This window comes from Rutilus rutilus, assembly GCF_951802725.1.
Source record: "Rutilus rutilus genome assembly, chromosome: 25".
Classification (NCBI taxonomy): Eukaryota; Metazoa; Chordata; class Actinopteri; order Cypriniformes; family Leuciscidae; genus Rutilus; species Rutilus rutilus.
This window is the reverse complement of record NC_140229.1, coordinates 869,643-891,485: the sequence shown is the minus strand read 5'-3', so window position 1 is coordinate 891,485 and position 21,843 is coordinate 869,643. Positions and strand designations below refer to the sequence as shown.

At 46.3% G+C, this 21,843-nt stretch overlaps 1 protein-coding gene across 1 annotated transcript in view; it reads left to right on the top strand.

The window, feature by feature from the left end:
• The window catches only part of LOC311285487 (cell adhesion molecule CEACAM5-like), a gene marked incomplete at its 5' end in the record, with an annotated part of 114,891 nt that overhangs the window by 47,247 nt on the left and 45,801 nt on the right, over positions 1-21,843 (top strand). The window contains one exon of the mRNA XM_084401135.1: positions 11,983-12,237. Coding sequence (XP_084257261.1) covers positions 11,983-12,237 — 255 coding nt within the window. The remainder of the gene's footprint in view (positions 1-11,982; positions 12,238-21,843) is intronic.

Genomic DNA, 21,843 nt, shown 5'->3' with positions numbered 1-21,843 from the left:
CCTAATTAACACACCTGATCCAGCTAATCAGGGTCTTCAGGATTACTAGAAACTTCCAGGCAGGTGTTTTTGGAGCTGGTTGGAGATAAACTCTGCAGGACAGTGGCCCTCCAGGACTGGAGTTTGACACATGTGACTTAGACTGATAAAAGTTTAGCCTGCAAGGCGGGAACTTCCAGGTTATAAAACCTAACAAATGTAGAGGGGGAGGCCCAGCCTGCCGCCAAACAAATGAACAGAAATCCCGCTGGACCAAGCCCACGACGAGGCCATGCCTCTAGTGGAATGGGCCCTGATACCCATAGGGCACTGCAGGTGTTTGGACGCTGCCGCGATAGCGTCCACTATCCATCTGGACAGGCTATGTTTCGAGGCGGCGAGACCCTTGGTGCGCCCACCAAACGAAACAAAGAGCTGCTCAGAATGCCTGAAGGCAACGGAGCGCGTGATGTAAACTCTCAGCGCCCTGATGGGGCAGAGGAGGTTATCACCGCCCACGCTATCGGATGCTGGCAGAGCCGATAGGGAGATGATCTGCGCTCTGAAGGGAGTGCCAATCGCTTTGGGGACATGGCCATGCCTCGGTTTGAGGATGACTTTAGAGTCCGTCCATCCATCCATCCATCTTCTTCCGCTTATCCGTGACCGGGTCTGGATGCCCAGACTTCCCTCTCCCTAGACACTTCCTCCAGCTCTTCCGGGGGGACACCGAGGCGTTCCCAGGCCAGCCGGGAGACATAGTCCCTCCAGCGTGTCCTAGGTCTTCCCCGGGGTCTCCTCCCGGTGGGACATGCCCGGAACACCTTCCCGGGAAGGCATCCAGCAGGCATCCGGAAAAGATGCCCGAGCTGACCCCTCAGCTGACCCCTCTCGATGTGGAGGAGCAGCGGCTCTACTCTGAGCTCCTCCCGAGTGACCGAGCTTCTCACCCTATCTCTAAGGGATCGCCCAGCCACCCTGCGGAGAAAGCTCATTTCGGCCGCTTGTATCTGGGATCTTGTCCTTTCGGTCATGACCCACAGCTCATGACCATAGGTGAGGGTAGGAACGTAGATTGACCAGTAAGTCGAGAGCTTCGCCTTGCGGCTCAGCTCCTTCTTCACCACGACAGACCGGTACAGCGACCGCATTACTGCAGAAGCGGCACCGATCCGTCTGTCAATCTCCCGTTCCATCCTTCCCTCACTCGTGAACAAAACCCCAAGATACTTAAACTCCTCCACTTGAGGCAGGAACTCTCCACCAACCTGAAGTGGGCAAGCCACCGTTTTCCGACTGAGGACCATGGCCTCGGATTTGGAGGTGCTGATTCTCATCCCAGCCGCTTCACACTCGGCTGCAAACCGTCCCAGTGCATGCTGAAGGTCCTGGCTTGATGAGGCCAACACGACAACATCATCTGCAAAGAGCAGAGACGAAATCGTGTTGTCACCAAACCCTCTGGCCCCTGGCCGCGCCTAGAAATTCTGTCCATAAAAATTATGAACAGAACCGGCGACAAAGGGCGGCCTTCCGGAGTCCAACACGCACCAGGAACAAGTCTGACTTACTGTCGGCAATGCGAACCAAGCTCCTGCTTTGGTCGTACAGGGACCGGACAGCCCATAGTAAAGGACCCCGGACCCCATACTCCCGGAGCACCCTCCACAGGCCGCCGCGAGGGACACAGTCGAATGCCTTCTCCAAATCCACAAAGCACATGTGGATTGGTTGGGCAAACTCCCATGAACTCTCCAGCACCCTGTAGAGGGTATAAGAGCTGGTCCAGTGTTCCACGACCGGGACGAAAACCACACTGTTCCTCCTGAATCCAAGGTTCTACTATCGGCCGGATTCTCCTCTCCAGTACCCTGGCATAGACTTTCCTGGGGAGGCTGAGAAGTGTGATCCCCCTATAGTTGGAGCACACCCTCCGGTCCCCCTTCTTAAAAAGAGGGACCACCACCCCGGTCTGCCAGTCCAAAGGCACTGTCCCCGACCGCCACGCGATGCTGCAGAGGCGTGTCAGCCAAGACAGCCCCACAACATCCAGAGACTTGAGGTACTTAGGGCGGATCTCATCATGCCTTGCCACCAAGGAGTTTCTTGACTACCTCGGTGACTTCAGCTCGGGTGATGGACGAGTCCGCCTCCGAGCCCTCAGCCTCTGCTTCCTCAATGGAAGACGTGACGGCGGGATTGAGGAGATCCTCGAAGTATTCCTTCCACCGTCCGGTGATATCCCCAGTCGAGGTCAACAGCTGCCCACCTCCACTGTAAACAGCTTTGGTAGGGCACTGCTTCCCCCTCCTGAGGCGCCGGACGGTTTGCCAGAATCTCTTCGAGGCTGATCGATAGTCCTTCTCCATGGCCTCACCGAACTCCTCCCAGGCCCGAGTTTTTGCCTCCACAACCACCCGGGCTGCAGTCCGCTTGGCCCGTCGGTACCCGTCAGCTGCCTCAGGAGTCCCACAAGCCAACCAGGCCCGATAGGACTCCTTCTTCAGCTTGACGGCATCCCTTACTTCCGGTGTCCACCACCGGGTTCGGGGATTGCCGCTTCGACAGGCACCGGAGACCTTACGGCCACAGCTCCGAGTGGCCGCGTTGACAATGGAGGTGGAGAACATGGTCCACTCGGACTCAATATCTCCAGACTCCCTCAGGATCTGGTCGAAGCTCTGTCGGAGGTGGGAGTTGAAGATCTCTCTGACAGGGGATTCGGCCAAACGTTCCCAACAGACCCTCACAGTACGTTTGGGTCTGCCGAGTCTGTCCAGCTTCTTCTACCGCCATCGGATCCAACTCACCACCAGGTGGTGATCAGTTGACAGCTCCGCCCCTCTCTTCACCCGAGTGTGTCATAGACTTTCCCGGGGAGGCTGAGAAGACAAGACATACGGCTGGAGGTCGGATGAAACGACCACAAAGTCGATCATCGACCTCCAGCCTAGGGTGTCCTGGTGCCATGTGCACTGATGGACACCCTTATGCTTGAACATGGTGTTTGTTATGGACAAACTGTAACTAGCACAGAAGTCCAATAACAGAACACCACTCGGGTTCAGATCAGGGGGGCTGTTCCTCCCAATCACGCCCCTCCGGGTGTCACTGTTGCTGCCCACGTGGGCAATGAAAGTCCCCCAGTAGAATGACGGAGTCCCCAGTCGGAGCACTTTCCAGCACCCCTCCCAGAGACTCCAAGAAGGCCGGGTACTCTGCACTGCCGTTTGGCCCATAGGCACAAACGACAGTGAAAGACCTACCCCCGACCCGAAGGCGCAGGGAAGCGACCCTCTCGTTCACCGGGGTGAACTCCAACACATGGCGGCTGAGCTGGGGGCCTCTAAAGACTTTAGAGTCATTTGGTCCAAACTCGAGATGCTAACAGATAGCTAACAGATCCAGATAGCTAACAGATAGCTAACAGAGCGCGTGTAGATCCCCCACGCGTTTTACTGATGGGGCTACGTGCGACAGCCTCACCAGCTCTGGGAACCAGGTTTGTTTCTCCCATCGCGGGGCTATGAGGAGCACTGAGTTGCGCATTTCCCTGATTCTCTTGATTACCTGTGGTAGCAGCGAGATCGAAGGGAAAGCGTACAGCGGGCAGCTGGGCCAGGTCTGGGCCAGCGCGTCCTCACTCTTCGAGAGGAATCTCGGGCTATGAGCGTTGTCTTTTGACACAAAAAGGTCGACTTCCGCTTTACCGAAAAGGCGCCACAGTGACTGGACTGTCTGAGGGTGCAAGGACCATTCTCCCGGGGGAATGTTGTCTCTGGACAGTCTGTCTGGGCCGACATTCTCGTGGCCCGGCACGTGCGTGGCTCTCAGCGAGCGCAGCGAGTGATGAGGCCACACGAGAAGGCGTTCTGTCAGTTTGCAGAGATTCCTGGATCTGACACCGCCCTGGTGGTTCACGTAGGACACCACGGACATGTTGTCCGAGCGGACTAGAGCATGGTGGCCCCATATGTGTGGGAGGAAACGCTTGAGCGCGTTCTCGACCGCTATCATCTCCAAACAGTTTATATAAAGGCATTTCTCCTGTTCTGACCACAGGCCAAAGACCGGTCTGCCCTCGAAAGGAGCGCCCCAACCTGAGTTGGAGGCGTCTGTCGAGATAACTTTTCGGTACGAGACAGCTCCCATTGTCACTCCCCGCTGGTACCAGTCGACCGCTAACCAGGGTCTCAGTGCTGAAACGCAGCTCTGAGTCACTCTGATTCGAATGCCGCCGGACGCCCAGGCTCGGTGAGGCACTCGAGCGTTCAACCAGCGTTGCAGTGGGCGCATATGCAGTAGACCCAGCTGAAGCACTGCTGCAGCTGATGCCATACAACCCAGCATCCTCTGAAATGTTTTTAGAGGTGCGGCGCTACCCTTCTGGAAAGACGCGGCCAGGCGTTGAACACAGCATGTGCGCTGTGTCGACAGCCGGGCCATCACTGCCACAGTTTCCAGTTCTAAACCCAGAAAAGAGGCTGACTGACTGGGCAGTAATGAGCTCTTGGTCCAGTTGACAGTTCTGTGAGAGATAAGTTCTTCCTCCGACTGTGCTAGAATCAGCCAATCGTCCAAATAGTTCAAAATTTGCATTCCCTGACCTCTCAGGGGAGCGAGAGCCGTGTCCATGCACTTTGTGAATGTACGGGGTGCTAAAGACAGGCCGAACGGCAGGACGGTGTATTGATATACCTGACCGTCAAAGTCGAATCTCAAGAATGGCCTGTGACGGGGTATTATCTGAATCTGAAAGTAAGCGTCTTTCAGATTGAGAGAAATAAACCAGTCTCCCGGGCGAATCTGCGTGAGGATCTGTCTGCACCCATTCTGACACGCCTGGAATAGCTTCCCATGCTTTTGCATGTACGGCTAGGGGCAGAATGGCCTCCGGGTTCCGATTGCTGCGTTCCGCGGGCTCGAGAACCTGATTCGGAGGCGCGGGCGCAGTGCGCACGCTCTCTGTGCTTGAATACGGCGGCTCGCAGACAGCGATGACTGGCCGTTTTACACAGGATGTCCCGGTGGCTTTGGACGGGGAACATATTGTGTGAAGAACGGGGGGCGAGAGCGGCGCCGGGGGTAAAGTGCTTGTCAGTAAGTATGAGCGCTCGTGAGCGGGCACAAGACTGACATCTGTGATGTGACCGGCAGGGGTGGCTGTGTAACAGAGCGGGCAGTGAGTAGGTGTGGGCACTGGGTCGTGGGCACATTTCCTACATCTAACACTCGAGCGGCTTTTGCCAGCTTTATGAGAGTGGGCTCTGTGAGAGTGAGAGACACGGGGGGTATCGTGCTTGTGTGTAGGGGTGAACACTGAGATGTGGGCACATTTTCTACACTTAAACACTTACGGCGTGAGCCGGATAACCAGACATTGTACCCTTTTTGAGATTTCTCTGGGTCGCCCTGACAACGGTGGTAGCGTGCAGGCGGGCGGGTTGTATTACCGGCTCGTTGGCTGCATGATATACTTCTGCAGTAGCCTTTACTAAGGGGACTGACAGAGAGGAGCAGAAATGACGTACGCTTTCAATTAGCTTAGGCAGATAAGAGAGTGTCATGTGAGTCACACGGAGGCACCGGCGTGGGCTCATATGTTAAAAACGCTCATAATGCTTGAGCCCCGCCGTATGAATGGGAGGGCGCAAGGGGCGGGTTCGCTTTCTGTACGTAAAAAAGCTGCCTGCGAGCTCAAAGGAGAGCAACATAATTTATCTGCCGCCAGAGCCGGGAATCGAACACGGGTCTCTGGCGCCACAGGGGGAAATGACATAAGCTTTCAGTTAGCGTAAGCATATAAGAGAGCGTCCTGCGAGTCACGCGGGGTAGGCACCGGCATGGGCTCATATGTTTAAAACGCTCATAATGCTCGAGCCCCACTGTATGAACGGGAGGGCGCAAGGGGCGGGTTGCTTTCTGAATGTAAAAAAGCTGGCCGCGAGCTCACGATGCACGCGGGGATTCCCCAGCGTGCATTCACGAACAGGATCAGGAAAAATAAACCAGTCGCATTTCAAAGTCATTCGCGAAATGACTGCCAGGTGGCGCAAAGGGATATTGTGCAAAACAGCAGCAATTGCTGCATTTTTTTTTCAGTTACCTTAAGTGGGGTTAATGTCAATTTACAGTAAATGTTGTTATATTATAAATATTGTAGTTTTATTGATTGTATTTAAAGGTTTTAAATAGTGTGTGGAAAACCTTTAAATACAATCAATAAAACTACAATATTTATAATTTAATAAGATATAGGGCCTACATATGGACTTTTGGAGATTTTGAGATTTATCCTTAAAAGAATTTAGCCTTTTCCTGCTCATCAGGCTGGCTATCCAACACTCTCCATATGAAAGACGGAACATTAGCACCTCTGTCCTGCACCCCCACGATAAAGCAACTGCCTTCTCCAAACCCCCCACAGGATATCTGTATACAGAGCTCTTTAATTTGCGATCAACTTCGTTTTATTGTAAGGTGAATTCAGCAAGGCAAGCTGTATCTTTGAAGCAACAAAGGCTACAAAGCAACAAAGGCTGAAAGTAAGCGTCTTTCAGATTGAGGGAAATAAACCAGTCTCCCGGGCGAATCTGCGTGAGGATCTGTCTGCACCCATTCTGACACGCCTGGAATAGCTTCCCATGCTTTTGCATGTACGGCTAGGGGCAGAATGGCCTCCGGGTTCCGATTGCTGCGTTCCGCGGGCTCGAGAACCTGATTCGGAGGCGCGGGCGCAGTGCGCACACTCTCTGTGCTTGAATACGGCGGCTCGCAGACAGCGATGACTGGCCGTTTTACACAGGATGTCCCGGTGGCTTTGAACGGGGAACATATTGTGTGAAGAACGGGGGGCGAGAAGGCTGCGAAGACGACCGGCTTCTTCAGACGCTTTCCTAAGCTTGCTGGTCGCTTGTTTCAACGGCGGCGGCCTCTCAAGATCCAGCGATGCGTAGAGCTGCAGTTGCCACAGGACAGCCAATGAGCACGCTTATACAGCCTGCTATGGTCTGCTGGCTGCCGCACTGCGTTGACAATAAATACAGATGGTACTCAACCAGAATGCCTATTACTGCAGCGCCAGCCACCGCGGCAAAACTACCGCGGCAAAAATACCGTGGCAAAAATAAACCAGTCGCATTTCAAAGTCATTCGCGAAATGACTGCCAGGTGGCGCAAAGGGATATTGTGCAAAACAGCAGCAATTGCTGCATTTTTTTTTTTCAGTTGCCTTAAAGGAGAAGTTCACTTTCAAAAAAACTTTTGCTGATAATTTACTCACCCCCATGTCATCCAAGATGTCCATGTCTTTCTTTCTTCAGTCGCAAAGAAATTAAGGTTTTTGATGAAAACATTCCAGGATTTCCCCCCATGTAATGGATTCTATTGGGACCCAAACGGTAGAAGGTCCAAATGACAGTTTAAGTGCAGCTTCAAAGGGCTTTAAACGATACCAGACGATGAATAAGGGTCTTATCTAGCGAAACGATCGGTCATTTCCAAAATAAATAAAAAAGTTTAAGTTTTATAAGCACAAACGCTCGCCTTGCTCTGTTCTGTGATGCGCGTTCGTGACGTCACGTAATACGCAATTACGTTGAAAAGGTCACGCTTGACGTGTTTACAAATGTTCAGGAGGAGGACCATATACACATTTTCAAATGTATTTGTGTCAGTTTGTCGTTTAAAATGCCCATTTCGTGTGCGTATCCTGGGTGTTTTAATATTAAAAAGCCAAAAAGAACATTTTCTTCAGGACAGAAATTTTTCAAGCGTGACCTTTTCAACGTAATTGCGTATTACGTGACGTCACGAACGCGCATCACAGAACAGAGCAAGGCGAACATTTGTGCTTATAAAACTTAAACTTTTTTATTTATTTTGGAAATGACCGATCGTTTCGCTAGATAAGACCCTTATTCATCATCTGGTATCGTTTAAAGCCCTTTGAAGCTGCACTTAAACTGTCATTTGGACCTTCTACCGTTTGGGTCCCAATAGAATCCATTACATGGGGGGAAATCCTGGAATGTTTTCATCAAAAACCTTAATTTCTTTGCGACTGAAGAAAGAAAGACATGGACATCTTGGATGACATGGGGGTGAGTAAATTATCAGCAAAAGTTTTTTTGAAAGTGAACTTCTCCTTTAAGTGGGGTTAATGTCAATTTACAGTAAATGTTGTTATATTATAAATATTGTAGTTTTATTGATTGTATTTAAAGGTTTTAAATAGTGTTTGGAAAACCTTTAAATACAATCAATAAAACTACAATATTTATAATTTAACAAGATATAGGGCCTACATGTGGACTTTTGGAGATTTTGAGATTTATCCTTAAAAGAATTTAGCCTTTTCCTGCTCATCAGGCTGGCTATCCAACACTCTCCATATGAAAGACGGAACATTAGCACCTCTGTCCTGCACCCCCACAATAAAGCAACTGCCTTCTCCAAACCCCCCACAGGATATCTGTATACAGAGCTCTTTAATTTGCGATCAACCTCGTTTTATTGTAAGGTGAATTCAGCAAGGCATGCTGTATCTTTGAAGCAACAAAGGCTATTTGTTACAGTTTTTTCTTTCTGTGGATGACACAGAGCGACATATACAGTATTATCAGCTGTATGGTGTGTTTTTACCCTGAAATGTTTAATTTCGAGAAAGACCCGGCGCGCACAGTGAGGGAGACAAAGAAACTTAAAAAGAGATCCAGCGCGAGAGAGAGGCAAAGAAAAACGCCTGTTCTTAATTTATGTTGCTTTGAACTTTTTTCGTTTTATAGGCTACCGTTTTCATTTTTTAACTTAGCTGCAATTTCTTTGACAATAGAAATTTAAAATGTTGCAAGAATAAGATTTTGTGTTTCTTATTTTGCATCGTAAAGGGAATAAACTCTATCGATGCAACCCTGTTTTAAATAAATAAAGTGCCCGACACTTTATTTATACCTTGAAATGTGCGATGGGTTTTCAAACTCAATTAATTTTATTTTTATTTTACATTTTCATTGTTTATTTTTTAAATTGAAAGCAATACTGTATTGAAAGTATTTTTCTGATTTGTTCGATCTGTTTTGAAAAATGTATTCCATTGCTTTGGCCGGGTATCTGTCAGTCTTCTCAATTTCGTGAATGATTCACACAATAATAATAATAATAATTTAGCAGATTAAAGACGAGCTTCATCATCTTCATTTTCTGGTGCAATCGGCTGACAGTCTTCCTTCATCAGATGTGTCATCTTTGCAGCAGCTCAACTGGAATGTAGCAAATTTATGTTGTAATGTACAATTGATAATTAAACAAGATGCTTGACTTTAATAAACAGATACATATTAAAGCATCAAGAACAGAAAAACATAAACAGTGTCTGTCGGCTACACTGAGATTCGATCTCAGATCGCTTGAAGCTCCGAGAAGCTCATGTTGACGCGTTGACCACAGAGCTATCGTCTGAATACTGTTAAAACTAATGTCTTATGCTGTTACAAAGCCTCATTGATGTAGCTCTCCAGTAAACTATGGAGTGCCACAGGGATCTGTGTTGGGCCCTCTGTTATTCTCAATATATATGATGCCACTTGGAAATATTATAAGGAAACATGGAATTAGTTTCCATTGTTATGCTGATGACACTCAAATCTATATTTCATCACGGCCAGATGAAAACGCTAAATTATCCAAATTGACAGAGTGTGTTAAAGATATAAAAGATTGGATTACGCGCAATTTTCTTTTATTAAATCCAGACAAAACAGAGGTACTAATCATCGGTTCAAAAAACCGCCCACAAAACCTCTCACTCTACAACTTTAATATAGTAGGATGTCCTGTTACTTTATCCTCTACAGTAAAAGACCTGGGTGTTATACTAGACTGCAACCTGTCTTTTGAAAATCATATTTCATATGTGACCCTGGACCACAAAATCAGTCACATGGGTACATTTTTTGAAATTGAGATTTAGACATCACATGAGAGCTGAATGAATAGGCTTTCCATTGATGTATGGTTTGTTGGGATAGGATAATGTTTGGCCGAGATTCAACTATTTGAAAATCTGGAATCTAAGGTTGGAAAAAAATCTAAACATTGAAAAAATCGCCTTTAAAGTTGTCCATATATGTCCGTGATTGTGCTGCATTTACTCACAAAAATAAATGGTTTATATATTTACGGTAAGACATTTACAAAATATCTTCATGGACCATGATCTTTACTTAATATCCTAATGATTTTTGGCATAAAAGAAAAATCGATAATTTTGACCCATACAATGTATTGTTGGCCAAAAATATAACCGTGCGACTTATGACTGGTTTTGTGATCCAGGGTCACATATGTTACAAAAACAGCCTTTTTCCACCTTAGAAACATTGCTAAGCTACGTAATATGCTATCAGTTTCTGATGCTGAAAAGTTAGTTCATGCATTCATGACCTCGAGACTAGATTACTGTAATGCTTTATTAGCCGGTTGTCCTGCATCCTCAATAAACAAGCTACAGTTAGTCCAAAATGCCGCCGCTAGAGTTTCTTACTAGATCAAGAAAATATGATCATATAACACAGATTTTATCATCACTGCATTGGTTACCTATAAAGTCCCGTATTAATTACAAGGTATTGCTACTGACTTATAAAGCCCTAAACGGCTTAGCTCCAGTCTATTTAACGGATCTTCTATCACCCTATAATCCATCACGCTCTTTAAGATCACTAAATTCGAGGCTTTTGGTCATACCTAGGATATCCAGATCCACCAAAGGAGGGAGAGCATTTTCACATTTAGCTCCAAAACTCTGGAATAGTCTTCCTGATAGTGTTCGTTGCTCAGACTCGCTCTCCCAGTTTAAAACTAGATTAAAGTCGCATCTCTTCAGCCAGGCATTCATATAATACTTTTAATCTTACAGTTAAATCCGACCTCTAGTTCATAGATGCCAGAGGAGAACTGGCCCCCGACTGAGCCTGGGTTCTCCCAAGGTTTTTTTTTTCTCCATTAGGTCACCTGATGGAGTTTTTCGGTTCCTTGCCACTGTTGCCTTTGGCTTGCTCAGTTGGGGATATTTAATTTAATTAATCAATCAATCAACAATACTATTGATCAGCATTACCAAACGTGGACGTTTTCCACTAGAAACAAACATTGATGTATTATTTTAATTTAATACTGTGAAGCTGCTTTGATACAATCTGTATTGTGAAAAGCGCTATATAAATAAACTTGACTTGACTTGCCTAATATTTTTCTATTGCAATGTTTTATGTTGAATTTTTTTTCATTATTCAATTTATTCAATTTAATTTCAGTAATTTCAGTATTGTGATAATGAATTCGTTCAATGTTTCATTTGAATTGATCTGCTACCAGCTTTCAATCGCTCTCAAATGCTGTCGATTACACAATAGAGAGAATAAACTGACACTTTGCTAAATCTGTGATTGTAGCGCCTCTTAGCGGTAAGAGACTGCAAATACACACCTGCAATTTACACACCTGTAAAAGTATTATTCTGGTTGAGTACCATCTGTACAAAATTAAGGATAATTTTTGGCTTCAGATCTCGATAAAGATGACTTTACCCGTAGCGTAAGCAACTTACGCAATACGAGAGAACCTCTCGTAAGAGAACTGGAAAAAACAGACGAGGCATCAAGATGTCTGTGTAATATATTATGTTTAGATAACAAACCTATTTTTTTATTTTTAACAACCAATTTTTCATCACCACTTCACTAGGGTGAAGAATTTATTTTATGTGCAAGAATTTATATTCAAATCTATATTATTTGACATTTATAATACGAGTGAATCTTCACAAATATCAGGGGCATTTGACAATAATCAGGGGCTTGAGCCACAAAAGTAGCTACTCACCAATTGCAGATTACAAGAGGACAATCTGTCCTTATCTTCTGAGCTATTCTGAGACGGGTATGAAGTCTGTGGTCTGAAGTCTGAAGATTAAAAATGAAATTTCATATATTTCTCCTGTAGATCCTCCAGGGAATGCTGTGATCTCCATCAGTCCATCTGGTGTAATAGTGGAGGGAGATTCAGTGACTCTGAAGTGCAGCAGTGACTCAAACCCTCCTGCAGAAATCAGCTGGATTAAAGGAGGAACGCTTGTAGGATCTGGAAGAATCTACAGCATCTCAAAGATCAGCTCTGATGACAGTGGAGAATACAAGTGCAAGGCCAGCAATGAACATGGAGAGAAATACTCCGATGCTGTGACTTTAAACGTCATGTGTGAGTTCATGATGGTTCAGAAACTGTGACATTAAATCCTCTAAACATTGACTGTGATTTCTGCTTTAGACCCACCACAGAATGTCTTAGTGTCATTCTTAGTATGTAGATTTAATTATGATCTTCTCCCTCTTTCAGATCATAGTGCCGCTGGTTTGCTCGTCTGGGTAGTGATCGCAGTGGCATGTGCAATATTCACTATCATGATCACCATCATACTATATGCAATGTAAATAAAAATGTATCAACAAAGAGTAATATAATTTGCTTTTAAACTAATGCAAAAGTACATTTGAATATTGCTCAAAACAATGAAATGACTTGCTTCCGTTTCTTTTTAACAGTCGGAAGAAAAGGATAAACTGTAGATCTGCAATACACGAGTATGAGGTGAGATGGCCAAAGAACCACAGAATGATACTAATAAATCAATTACAGCTTCTTTGTACATGTAGAACACATATATTGTCACGTACTGCTCTGAGACACGAAGCTTGAGGATCCAAATGCAGTTTATTTGAACAGAGGGTAATCCAAAGACGTAATCCAGAAAACAGGCAAGAGGCCAAAAAAGACCGGGTAATCAGTCCAAACAATAACAGGGTCACAGGAGTCGCAGGGGTCGCAGGGGTCACAGGGTCGCAGGGGTCGCAGGGTCACAGGGGTCACAGGGGTCACAGGGGTCACAGGGTCACAGGGGTCACAAGGTCACAGGGGACACAGGGGACACAGGGTCACAGGGGTCACAGGGGTCACAGGGGTCACAGGCAAAAAGGAAAATCCAAGGACAGGCAGAGATCAAAACCAAGAACACGGGAATAACAGACAAACGCTCAGAATTGCAGTACAAACACTAAACAAGACTTTGCAGAGAATGAATGTGAAAACCAGGCTATTATAGGGTGAGTAAACAAGGTAATGAGACACAGGTGAAAGTGATAATGGATGATAGTCGGAACTGAGGATTATGGGGAATAGAGTCTGTGGATGTGTAGTGATTGTCCGGGTTGGTTGATGGTAATCCCAGGCACTCTCACTGGTTATCGTTACATACATACATATATACACATATACACACATATATATATATACACTCAGGATTGTACATGGTTTTATGAGTAGAGACTGTGGAGTGATTACACTTTTGATTATCATGGTAACAATTTTAAATCTTTTACAATATATATATTTTTTTTTCAAAATTTTAAATGGTGATAGTCCTTCTCTCTGTTCTCCTGTAGAACGATCCCAGACCTGATCCCAGTGAAGGCACATATGCAGTTCTTGACCTCAAATCCAGATCATCTGACCTCTACAACACACTCACAGTAAGAGAAATATAAAAAAACGTCCCAGGTTACGACTGTAATCCTTGTTCCCTGAGAAAGGAAATTGAGAACTGCGTCGAATGACACTTTGGGGGAACGAGTACCCACTATGCCACAACGAGCCTTGCCTGTCCCAGTGTGAAGCTGTGCACAGGCACACTTAGGATGAGAGCACAAGGGTGCCAGCTGTAGATGGAATGTCCAGGCTATAAAATCTAATGAAAGTGTGAGGGGTGGCCCATCCTGCTGCATTGCAGGCTTCTTGGATCGGGGCCCCTGAGAGGAGGGCTCTAGAGGACCCCATGCCCAGGCACGTGCACACATAGACATCAAAGGGGGCTTGAGCAACTGCCCTTTTTATTCCTGGAGAGAAAGTGCCCTTTTTTCTGGGGTGCTTTTTTTTTTTTTTTTTTATAATGTATATTCCTGTTGATAATCGCTATACATTATCCCGCTTATTACATGGCTACCTACCAAATAAATAATTAATTTGACACAAAATATTGATTTAAAAGGGAGTTTATTGATTTAAACCCGATTGTATTGCTTCCGCTAAAGAAAATAGTACGCTCCGTCTCTACGGTAAGAATCCTGTGAGTCCATAGCAACGCTCTGTTTATCATGGCAACGGTCTGTTATGCTCCGCACAGCGGAGTTAGTTAGTTTATTTTGAAGTAGAAGACCTTTTTTTTGTAATATTTCTATTAAGTTGCTGTATTTTTGTATTTTGTCAATCATTTTTGTAGTGATTTTTTCAGTAAAGTTAACAAAATAGCAGCAACAGCCCTCTTCAGTTTAGAGTGAATATTTGTGTTGATTTTAAAGTGTTATGTATTCTGATAACACCAAAATAATTAAAATGATGTAGTGCCTTGTGCAAAAATAAACAAATTATTAGTAAAACACGCCCCTCTGCTTGATGCAGTTATTTAGGTTATTCTAAATATATACTTGAAACTAGTAGCATAGAAATTGTTTTCAAAACATGCACATTGTGGAATGGTTTCCTTTGCTGCTCTATAAACCTAGTGAATACTAAGGAGACCATGGTTTCTGTGTGAACTGATTATTTTTTAGACATGTTTTGAAAATGAAACAATTGCGTGAGTTTGAGGAAGATAAAATTAATTAACTTTTTTAATGAATTTTTTTTAAAAGGAAGTCAGAGTTGCGTTAATATATATACTTTTTTTGTTTAAAAAAAAATAAAAAAAAATACGTAATTATGAGAAGTGCCCTTTATTTCACTTGAGCCCCAGCTCCTCAAAATGTCTGTGCACGTCCCTGCCCATGTCTCTAGTTGAATGAGCCCTCACGGCCAAAGGTGAAGGCAAATTGCGCACCTGGTAGGCCATAGATATAGCTTGAACAATCCAGTTGCTAATGGTCTGTTTGGAAGTGGGAAGCCCCTTCTTGGGTGACCCGAAACACACTAGCAACTGGTCTGACTTCCGCCATGAAGAGGACCTCTGAATATATAATTTAAGAGCTCTGACAGGGCTGAGCAGATGAAGTCTCTCCTCATCCGCCGTCACGTGAGGTGGAGGATGAAAAGCCTGGAGAACCGTAGGCTGTGCCACATTCGATGGCACCTTAGGCAAATAGCCCGGCCTGGGATGTAGGATGAGTTTAATGTCGCCTGGAGCAAACTCCAGGCACCCATTGGATATAGAGAGCACCTGAAGATCTCCTACTCTCCTAGAGAAGTAATGGGCAACAAAAAAGCCATCTTAGGGAAAGGTTCTTGGCATCAGCTGAGCCCAGAGTTTCGAAGGGGGCCTCAACCAACCCTTCGAGAACCACCGCCAGGACTCAAGTGGGAACCCTGGTACGAGCCGCAGGTCTCATCCTCCAAGCCCCATGGAGGAAACGTATGACCAACTGCTGTCTCCCCAGAGGCCCATCACCCAGAGGAGCGTGGAAAGCCAAAATGGTAGCCACGTACACCTTGGGTGTGGACAGGGTAAGACCAGCCGAGAAGCAGTCTTGGAGGAACTCCAGCACTGAAGCCACTGGGCAGTTAACTGGGTCCACCTCACACTCTCTACACCATACGGTGAAAACATTCCATTTTAGGCCATACAACTTCCTCGTGGAGGGAGCTCTAGAGCTGAGTATGGTCTCCACTACTCCTGCTGACAGGCCAGCCTCTCGGTACTGTGCCCCCTCAGGGGCCAGACCCACAGTTTCCATAGTTCCGGCCGAGGGTGAAATATTGACCCTCCTGATAGGTATATCCCATGGAGGGCCGTCCAGGAGCGATATTATGTCTGAGAACTATACTCAGGCCGGCCACAACGGAGCTACCAACAGTAGACTGACCCTCTCTAGAACTCCCGGGAGCAGAGGGATCGGGGGAAATGTGTACAGACGTGGCCAAGGCTGCAGGGCTGGGCTGGATGTGTGAAGGAGAACCACAACGGACAGTGGGTCGTCTCTTGAGACGCAAATAGATCCACTTCCACTGGGCCGAACCTCTGACATATTGACTCCACCACGTCGGGTTGGAGTCTCCATTCTCTGGGCCTCAGCCCCTGCCTTGACATGATTTCTGCTCTCTGATTCTGATTCCCCGGGATGTATGTTACTCTGAGAGACAACAGTTTCCCTTGGGACCAAAGGAGGATCTGATGCGACAGTCTGCATAGAGGGCGAGACCTCAGACCCCCCTGATGGTTTATATAGGCCACCACTGACATACTGTCTGACCTCACAAGGACATGATGACCTTTGAGGTCTGGCAGGAAGCTCCTCAGAGCTCGGGACACCGCCAAACATTTCCAGGCAATTTATGTGCCAGGAGGAATGATGGTCCTGCCATAGGCCTCTCATAAAGCAGCCATCCATGACCGCGCCCCAGCCCGTGAGGGAGGCTTTCCGGCGACATGACGCTCCCAGCACGGGGCCTTGGGACAGAAACCAAGCTTTCTTCCACATAGATAGGGAACGAAGGCATCTTCACGTAACCCTGAGCATGCGGAATGGGTTTCCCTTAGGGGAGAACCCCTTGGTTTTCAACCACCACTGCAGACCTAACACTCTCTGGAAGTGTTTGACAGTGATGGCTTGGCCTAGCTTTATCCTGGACTCCGTGGCCAGGATGGATTTGATCCGTGCAGGAGATAATTGTGCCCGCATCGTGACCGAGTCCCACACCACTCCCAGGAACGTGGTTCTCTGGGCTGGTGCCAACACGCTTTTCTTCGTGTTGAGTCTCAACCCCAAACTCTGGATGTGGGCGAGGACGACATCTCGATGCCGAACTGCCAGCTCTTGTGACTGGGCCAAAATCAGCCAGTCGTCGATATAGTTGAGCACCCTGATGCCCTGGAGCCTCAGCGGTGCTAGAGCTGCATCCATGCATTTGGTAAATGTGTGAGGGGAGAGAGCTAGGCCGAACGGAAGAACTCGATATTGGTACGCTTCGCCCCCGAAAGCGAACCTCAGGAACTTCCTGTGAGATGGAAGGATGGAAATGTGGAAGTATGTGTCCTTTAGATCTATCGTGACAAACCAATCCTCGGATTGAATTTGGTTCACGATGATAGGAATGGTGAGCATCTTGAACCTGAACCTCCTCAGAGACCGGTTCAAGTGCCTGAGATCTATTATTGGACGCAACCGCCCATCCTTCTTGAGAACTATGAAGTAGTGGCTGTAAAACCCAGACTCCCTGTCTGGTGGAGGAATACGTTCTATTTACCAACAGGGAGTTTACTTCTTGTTCCAATACCCGACCCTGCTCTGGGTCGACTACAGTCCAGACCACCCCGTTGAATTTCGGTGGGCGGAAACTGAACTGCAGTCTGTACCCGTTTTGAATAAAGCGCAGGGCCCAAGGATAAATATTTTTGAGATTTTTCCACGCATCGAAATATTTTACCAAGGGAACCAGCCTCTTGAGGCTGGCTTCAGTTATCAATTGGGATTCGTTCTCGACCCCCTGAAGTGGATCTCCGGCAGGGTTCAACTGAAAACGATTCTAGATGGGCAGACGTGATTGCTGCCTGGCCGCAGGCCTGTGGGGCGGACAGTGCAGCGTGCGTTCACTGGAACCTGATGCGTCCCGAAGCGTACTTGACGGCGGGAAGTCGACATCGATTTCCTGCAGGCTCTGTGGAGGAGAAGACCTTGAGCTCTCCGCCACGGGTGGGGCCGCCCGCAGAGAGCCTAGGCTGGCTAGGATCTATTTGACGAAGCTTTTTTTAGCCTGCAGGACGGCCCTCACGTCGCCTTTCTTCTGCTGAGGCTTCGCCTGAGAGCGCTTTCTATGCCTCCAAGCTCCTTGAGGGGGGGCTCTAGACGCGATGCTCTCTTTTTGCGCCTGTCTGTAGGTGGGGGAGCTGGTGAATGGCTGCGGCTGCCTACTGGGGGCAGGCTCCTTTGATTTGGTACGGCGAGGGAGGTATTGTTTGAAGGCTGCAGACTGCTTCTTCGCCTCCTGAAACCCGAACAGGCCAGAAGGCGAAATCAGGGCATCAAGGAGGAAAGCCCTGTCTTTCTCCCTGATGCCCGATAAATTAACCCATAGATGTCTCTCCGAGACCACCATCGCCACCATGGAACGGCCGATAGCATGGGCCGTCTCCTTGGTGACTCGGAGAGACAGGTCTGCAGCCTTCATCAACTCCGCAGTATCTTCGGGAGTTGGACCCTCGCCCTCATCAATATCTTTAAGAAGGTCAGCCTGGTATGCTTGGAGTACTGCCATTGTGTGCAGACAAGCGCCAGCCCGACCCACAGCGATATAAGCTCTGCCCATTAAGGATGATGTATCCCTGCACGGTTTATTGGGCAGCACCGGGGTTTTCAGGGATGATGCAGATTCGGGGATAAATAAGTGGCAAGCGGCTGTTCCACCCGAGGCATCATCCCATAATGTTTTCTTGCGCCCCCATAATGTTATTATAATTCAAGACGGGGGTTGGATATGCGAGAAGAATGCGGTTTATTCCACGATTTCCACAACGAGCTCCCGAAAAAACCGGCAAACCCGGTGGTGAGGTTGCTCTCTGTGCTGCACCCTAGAACCCTAGAACCCTAACCCTAACCATACTGAGCACATCTACTTCCTCAGAAGCAGACAGCTCGAGCATCGGGTTCTCCACTCGTGCAGAAGAAGCTGCGGAGCGGGCTTCCGCGCGAGGAGGGAGAAAATCAGAACTGGCAGATGAATCCCGAGAATGTGCCTCAGCAGTCTCGAGATCCTCTGTCAGATCCATCTGCAAGCCCCATGAAAAGCGTTTTCGCGTCGCCTCGACGAACGCAGGTCCTGCGCCACATCCTCATTGAAAATCGCCAGGCGGGAGCGCAGCACACAGATCGATAGAGACTGGAGAGCTGCCTGTGCGTGCTGCACTCCCAAACAATGCACGCACATTTGGTGTGTGTCCCCACCCGTGATATAACGAGGGCAGGGATGCACACACTGCCTGTAACTTGCACTCGCCATTCTTACTTATTGTGGTTGTGTAACTGACAGACAACACCAAATAAGACATACAAAACAGAGAGCGTTTGCTGAAGAACAGAAAGCTAACTCTGTTGTGTGCCGGCGTCCTCTTGTAGCTTCCGCTTATGCCGTCACACGTTACGTCATGACGCAACACCAATCAAGATTGGCTTAGTTTCATTCATACTTCAGAGGTGCTACACTGAGTGTCATTCGACACAGTTTGAGTTCCCTCGAAAGAGAATTACATGTGCAAAAGAGTTTGTGCATTCAAAAGTCAGATAATAAATAATCAATGTGTTTTTGCCATAGACTGTCCATCCCAGACCTGTTATTCCCCAGTCGGGCTCTTCTGAATATGAGAATCTGTCAGTAAGTTTCTCAAGTCTTCTCAATTTCATCAGCAAATAAAAAAATGTCCTCAGTAGTCAATCAGCTAGTCAATAGATACTAAACAGTCTTTTCTTTCTGTTGCAAGATGGATTATATGAGTCGTTTCACTGACAGAAATAAAAAAAATTCTGAGATTATTTGTACCATTTATAGTGTTGATTTATGTAAATGTGTGTCTTATTTCTGTTGTAGCCACAGCAAGACGCCACAGTAAGATGAAGCACAAGCTAAACTTTAACTTTTGTCCCATCGCTGGACACATCCACCTCACAACTACCAATGAAAAATGAAACGCATTGTAAGAGTTTGTATTTTGCAGAAAGTAATGGATTATATTCATGTGACATGTGTAAGGTGCTGAGGAAGACAGGCGAAGACGAGGATCTAAACGCAAGGTTTTAATGAAATAACACATAGAACAAATAATAAAGAACTTCAGGGATAAAGAAACAAAACCACGAGAATGACAAGACTAGAAGCAACCCTTACATGTACAACAACTGACAAAGTAACAAGTGAAACACAAGGGCTATAAATACACAGGGACCAACAAGCTAAACAAGATAACAAGGGGGTGTGGCTAATTAGAAACACCTGGGAAGACTAATAAACTAGAAAACTACAAAGGACTACAAAACATGGCACAGAACAGGAAATAACAAGTCCACACAAGACAAGGGGAACACAAGACAGGAATCATGACAACATGAATAAACAGTCAATGTGTAATTAATAAATGAGTTTAGAGTTGTTTCTGTAATAATTTATACATTTTATCTGTGTAAATAAAGGGTCCATGTTACAGACTTTTCTCTTTATTCCTTTTCAAATAAAATATCAAATGAGAAAAAGGTACGAAGATTCAACATTCTGTTTTAAATCTGTGCTTTAAAGTGTATATTAAACTGACCAAGTCACATGATTTCAGAAAACGAGTCTTTGTTACATCATACAATGTCAAACGAAAGTTGAAATTCTGATAACTTGGTTGTGGGGGTGGGGTTATAACCATAGACTGTAAAAAAAATATGGACGTAGTGTCCGTGACGTCACCCGTAGGTTTCTGAAGAGCATTTTTGAAGCCTAAAGTAGACGGAGCCGGCCGTCGCCATCTTGGCCTTGCGTCACTCCCGGATAACAGAAAATAGGCAAAGAAGCGGGGCGTGAGTGGAGCTGAGGAGCCTGGCTATCTGAAATCACCTAGCTCGACGTGATCGAGTTAGCTCAGGCTGGGGAGGTAATGCTATAACGTTATGCTACTGACAGTACCAAGTCTGCGACTGCACAGGGCCTCGCGCTAAAGTGACAGTTGATGATGTAAAGCCAATTAAAAGTTCCTATTTTTGCCCTTCGAAATATTATAATAGTTAAAAGACATGGCTACAAGTGAGACTGTGTATCGTGATTCTGTACTATTCTGCTAGTTGAAAATGTATTATGCAGTAACTTAATATTACTCTGAGAGTGTGTGTGTGACAGTGATTTATGTGCATACATGTCAGTCACTCTTTTTTTATAGTCTATGGTCCGTCAGCGCGGCGTCGCTTGTCAAGTTCGTAGAGAGCTTAACGTTATTCAGTCCATTTTAAATTCTAATTTTGGCCGCCTCTCAAATGGGTTAAACCATAGATATATTGCCTATGAAGTTCAAGTAAATGCGCTAGAAAATCCACGCTCATTCATGGATGTGCATTTATTGCATGGACGGAGAAAGCGCCGACACCAGCAGGATTTCATCTGAAGGTACATAAGCATATTATAATCTATCTGTTCCGTGAGAGCAGAACGAACGAGCCTTTATTGACGTTTTTAAATCTGAAAACTCCAAAAAGCAACGAAATTGTCAGACATCCATTAGTGCATGTTCACAGAGGAAAACAACTGAAATACAGCGCTGGTTGTTCTCTCGAACGATACTCGACGACAACAACGGAATCCTAAGCCGTGGGCGAAGTAATGGGTGTATTAAATTGTATGAAATAATCCCGGAAAAAAGCACGAAACACTGCAGAGGTGGCAAGTTCAGCAGCTAAAATTTGCTGAGGTGAAGTGACGGCTAGTAACAGCAGACAAACGGCTAGCATTGACATCAGCGGGAATCCATCTGTCACTCAAGTGGCCACACCCTTAATTATGCAGAACTTTAAATATGAATCAACTAAACGGATGAGTTATAAAAAAAATCACCCCCTTCACAGTTGTTATGAAGGGCAAAATTAGCTGTATAGACCAAAGCCACATAGAGATCCAGGCTGTAAACACGTTTTTTTCTGCTGTAAAGTTGGTAATTTTAACATGGGGGAGATACAGATTTGACTCACTTGTGCAGCCAGCCTCAGTGCGCGTTCACATCATAGACTGTAAAAAAATATGGACGTAGTGTCCGTGACGTCACCCGTAGGTTTCTGAAGAGCATTTTTGAAGCCTAAAGTG